Genomic DNA, 5587 nt, shown 5'->3' on the forward strand with positions numbered 1-5587 from the left:
TCTTAGGCAGTACCCAAGAATTAAATAGCTGTATTGCAGCACAGGTCTATGTGTAACTTTCTTAGAAATTTCCCATGTGTATTCCAAAATGCAACATTATACGTGCTCACCAGCAGTTCATGAGAGTTCAGATTCTACAATATTTTCATTAATAATACATACGACTTTTTAAATTTTTATTTCATGTATTGTTGCAGGTATGTCATGATACTTCATTTTAGCTTTAATTATCACTTCCCTACTAACCACAGATGATGTTCATTTTCTCAAGCATTAATTTTTTCATTCAAATATCTTCTTTGGAGAAGTTTCTATTTAAACCTCTGCTCCTTTTATTTTTTTTTTTAGTAAGATTGGTTGTTTTCTTATTATTGATATGAGTTCTTTATATTCTGACTACAAGTTGTTTGTCAGATCTAAGGCCCTCAAAAGCTTTCTTCAATCTGTGAGAAAACACATACTTGTCTACATACACACAGGCATATGCACCAGAATGTTTATGTGTGTATATGGATATAGGGTGTAGTATTAAAAATAAGTGCTTTCTGAAAAAGCACATGTCTAATTATATTCTCTCCACATTGTTCTAGTTAATTGTTGCTACATAAAATCCTAGAACATAGGGCATAAGCAAAATAATTGTTATTTTGCTTATCTAATTATATTCTCTCCACATTGTTCTAGTTAATTGTTGCTACATAAAATCCTAGAACATAGGGCATAAGCAAAATAATTGTTATTTTGCTTATCTTCCTATTGACTGAGGTCACACTGTGGCATACAGTGGACAGCTGGGCTAAGTGGAAGAGTGTCACACAAGTGACAACAGAGTGTGAATGTCAAGAAAGACAAGCTCATCAGGTGCTCTCAACTCTCCATATAGTCTCAGAGTGGGTTACCTTGTTACTTTAGCTTATTAGGGGACAGCTTGTGACTCTTTCAGAATAAATTCTTAAAGACTGAAACAGCATGACCTAGAATGATTTCTCTGTTTTGTTGGTTGAGCAATTATATGACAACAAAACTTTAAAGGGAGGCTAAATGAACACTGTGTTTCTAAGGGAGATGTATCTAAATGCTTACCACTATCTTCAGTCTGTCAAAACTACCAACGGCCCATTGTGGAAAATCTTAAATTTCTCATACTAAATTCTTCACTTCCTAACTGTTAACATTTTATAAGTAGCAACTATGTGTGTGTTCTCCTTTTCTTTTTGATATACATAACCCTAACAAACAAATATTCGAACAATACTTATTTAGAAGAATGACAGACATTTCAATCAACCAATCTGGAAGAAGGGGTTGACTCTGATACTTTGAAGTAGCCCAATCAAATCAAATACTGCAGTGACAGACCAAGGTTCAAGAAATGTGAAGAATCTCATTGATATCTGATATTTGGAGTATATAAAATAGAGCCTTCCAGTATTTTCTAATTTAGCAAAGAATTGTATTGTACCAATGAAATTGTTTCACAAGACATTTGTAACTATCTTTTTAGGAAGATTGTTACCTATGTACAATATTTAAGTGAATCATCCATACACATATAAGCTATATTCGTACAAAAAATTCTGCAAATACAGTGTACTTCTAAGTTTTGATCTCTGGTCTCTAAATTAACCAAAATATTTAGTAGCCAATTAACTCTATGAAATCTTTTACAACAGATTACAGAGAATACAAAAAAAAGTGAATTTTATTTCTAAAGGCTTAAATTTAGTAGTGAAATCCTCATATGGATAAATTACACATAATTCAAAAAGCAGTGTATTAGCTACACAATATGCAACCTAATCATAAAGTCAAAGGTATGTGGATGGATGGCATGGTTGGGGCAGGAATGTGACATGGCTGGGTAAAGAATGTAAACTTTAATATTGCTATTGATGAGAGTATTCCCAGCATTATTATTAGAACAGATAAGAATAGAAACAAACCAGATATCTCCAGTAGAAATGAATATACAAAGGGTCTTATATTCATAAAATGAAATGCTATGCAGTCATAAAATGGAACGAGATTTAGCAACTTGCTACGACATGGGTAGATTCTGACAGAAGGCTGCTAAGGAGAGAAGACTGATAGAAGGGGACATGTATCATATGCCTCTTTAATATTTAGAATAAGTAAACACTTAGAACCAGAAAATAAAGTTTCCAAGGACCACAGGTCAGAGAGAAGTTGGAGTGACCCCCAATACATGTGTTTTTTAATGGTTGTTGAAAAAAGTTCTGGAAGCAGAGTGTTGAAGGCTACATAACCTTCTGAATATACTACATCCATGGAAATTTTGTCACTAAAAGTGTATGGTTTATAAAATATGAATGATATCTCAATATAGTAATTGCAGAAAGGTATTAATACTTCATTAAGACTAAGCATAATTTTTAAAAAGACAGAAAAAAATGAACAAAAGCAAAGTGTGCGAAATAATTAACTTGGGGACTGATGTCACTTACATTAACCTTTTTTTATATAGAGCTTATCATTATTATTATAATTATTTTTACAGAATGAATTTTGATTAATTGTTCACAAATGGGATACAATTTTTCATTTCTATGGCTGTGCATGATGTAGATTCACATCATTCATGTAACCATATATGATGTAATGATGTCTGTCTCATTCCATCACCTTTCATACCCCAGTCCTCCTCCCTCTTATTCCCCTCTACATAATCTAAAGTTCCTCCATTCTTCTCTCATCCCCCACCCCCATTAAGCTTTAATTGAACAAGAAGTACATAGACCATATTTTATAGTAAAAGATACATATGTATTGTATGTAGTTTACACCATGAAATTAACTCATGGTTTTCATCCTGTCGTACATCAGTTTAGTAATAGCCAATAATAAAAACTCAATCTTTCATAAAGATGTGGATGTATTCAGAGGGAAAAATACACAACCATAAATATAATTAAGCCATAAGTTTGCATAACAACAAAGTCCGAGGGAGTAGCTTCAGAGAGTTAAGTCCCAAAGGTTACCTGGTATAATTTCAAGTTATCTGCTTAGGGTTCAGTTATCAAGGAACAGCTCGTGTCAGGTAAGCTCCTGAGTTTCCAAACTCAAAGACTTGAGGTTTAAAGAAATTACATTTAAAAAAAAAAAGTCTGAATAAGAATCATGTTATGCCAGCTTACTCTATTCCATGAATCCTGGTCTAATGATCAGAAATGAAAATTTCTTCTCAAAACTGGAAGACAAGAGTAAATTTCCTATCCACAAAATAAATTTTACTAATTTTATTTTAATATAGCTTCATAAGCAAATGTTTTATACCTGTATATATTTATAACAATTTAAGGAGTTTTGTTTTATTTTTGCTCTTTTGTTTTTAGTTGATAAATATTTGAGGTACTGCATTGTAAATAACTATATATGAAAATTCAATTCAGTGTGAATCACATAGTGTTGTTACTTAGGCCAAAATCAGCAAAAAAAAAAAAAAAATGACCTATATACATTCCTTACTATTTCCCATATTTCCATTAAGAATCATACATATGATCACCTTAAAAGTACATAAAATACATATATGCTTTAGTAAAATATGCCTATTAAAACTCTTTATTCTTTTTTCATTTTAAATATAAAAGTCTACTTAAGATCAAGTTGCAATGTAAATGTATAGAAATGATGGTGTTCCTTCTTTATTTTTGGCATTTTCTTGTGCAGGATCAGTAGGCTTATCCTTTAATTCAAGTCTACCCATAAAAATAGGTAACAATCATTGTGGTGAAATCATACCACATTTATTAAAACACAGAAAGAAAGGAATAGTTATTTTATATTTCACAAATACTAAAAACCACATATAATAATAACAGTAGAGTAACAATTTTTATTTTTAGTCGTCAGTGATATTCTTACTATTTCTAGAACTACTACAAGGAACTTTTAAACCAGTCAGGATTTTTGAGAACAAATGTAAGTGGAATTACCCTTTTTGTCTATGTGAATGTTGTAGATTCTGTACCTGTGATAGTCTCTCTAGTGTGCCTCCATATTATTTGGCAGATGAACACAGATTTCAGTATAGTAAAAGTAAACTCCCTAATGTAAGGAGGTAAGATCCAGAGAAATTAATGAAGTTGTAGAAAGGCATATATTTCTTGAATAACATTCAGATTTGAATCAGAACTTTCCATCTGCTTTCTTGGATTTATTCATTATGATTGTCAAGCAGATGCAATTATTCTTTAAACAGTGATACATGCGTGTTTGTTTTTCTGAGACTAAAAAAGAAGATCACAGAAAGAAGTGGCGTTCTGCCATATAGATACTTGTGAATGTAAAGAATAAAACACAAATCTATCTTTTTATATAATTTTTCCAAAAGTTTAGGCAAGAACAAAGAAGAATGGACAGGGGAAATTGTTTCTCAGTGACTGAATTCATTTTCACAGGAATTGCCATTAACCCTGGGATGATGAGCACCCTATTTGCTATGTTTCTACTTGTTTATCTCATTAATCTTCTGGCGAATCTTGGAATGATCTTCTTAATTAGAGTGGATCCCAAGCTTCACACACCAATGTACTTTTTCCTCAGCCACCTCTCCTTCTGTGACCTCTGCTACTCCACAGAGATTGGACCCAAGATGCTGGTCGACATATTTGCCAGAAATAAATCAATTTCCTTCCTTGGCTGTGCTGTGCAGTTCTTGGTCTTTTGTATCTTTGCAGATTCTGAGTGTCTACTGCTGGCAGTGATGGCCTTTGACTGGTACAAGGCCATCAGTAACCCCTTGCTGTATACAGTCAACATGTCTAGCAGAGTTTGCTATCTACTCATGGCTGGAGTTTACCTTGTTGGGCTAGGAGATGCTTTGATACACACAACATTAACATTTCACTTATGTTTCTGTGGGTCTAATGAGGTTAATCATTTCTTTTGCGATGTCCCTCCTCTCCTGTTACTGTCTTGCTCTGACACACAGGTCAATGAGTTAGCGATATTCACCATTTTGGGTTTTATTGAACTGAGTACCTTTTCCGGAGTCCTGGTCTCTTATTGCTACATCATCTCATCTGTCTTAAAGATCCGCTCTGCTGAGGGGAGGCTCAAAGCTTTCTCCACCTGTGCCTCCCACCTAACTGCAGTTGCAGTATTCCAGGGAACTATGCTCTTCATGTATTTTCGACCAAGTTCTTCCTACTCTCTAGATCAGGACAAAATGAGCTCACTGTTTTACACCCTTGTGATTCCCATGTTGAACCCTCCGATTTATAGCCTCCGGAACAAAGATGTGAAAGAGACCCTGCAAAAACTGAAAAATAAAGGTGGACTTAAGTAATTTTAATATCTGTAGATAATTTTGCTTCAGAATGGAATGTACATTTTAGATATGTGCATATTTATAGTGAAAGTTTTTAATATATTGCATGATACACAGAAGGAAAATTCTTTCATGTAGTTTAATTTATTAAATATGTCTTTGTACTGAAGTCTAATTATAAAAAACGTTGCAACTGTACAAACATATCCTGCTTGATTGTTTGTCTTAAATGAGCATATTGTCTCCATCTCTGAAAAAATTATCCTCAAATTTTTAGTTTTCTCAGTTTTTTTT

The 5587-nt window shown here is 33.1% G+C and overlaps 1 protein-coding gene across 1 annotated transcript; it reads left to right on the forward strand.

The window, feature by feature from the left end:
• The first annotated feature begins 4372 nt into the window (after positions 1-4372).
• On the forward strand, positions 4373-5311 carry LOC124969062 (olfactory receptor 5W2-like). The gene has a single exon (XM_047531876.1). It carries the CDS (start codon positions 4376-4378, stop codon positions 5309-5311), a length of 936 nt encoding a protein of 311 aa, XP_047387832.1. The 5' UTR covers positions 4373-4375.
• The last annotated feature ends 276 nt before the right edge of the window (positions 5312-5587 follow it).

This window comes from Sciurus carolinensis, chromosome 17, assembly GCF_902686445.1.
Source record: "Sciurus carolinensis chromosome 17, mSciCar1.2, whole genome shotgun sequence".
Classification (NCBI taxonomy): domain Eukaryota; kingdom Metazoa; phylum Chordata; class Mammalia; order Rodentia; family Sciuridae; genus Sciurus; species Sciurus carolinensis.

Bases quoted from the DNA above. Each gene is read 5' to 3' on its own strand.
- LOC124969062 (XM_047531876.1), top strand. From the start codon at position 4,376: ATGGACAGGGGAAATTGTTTCTCAGTGACTGAATTCATTTTCACAGGA.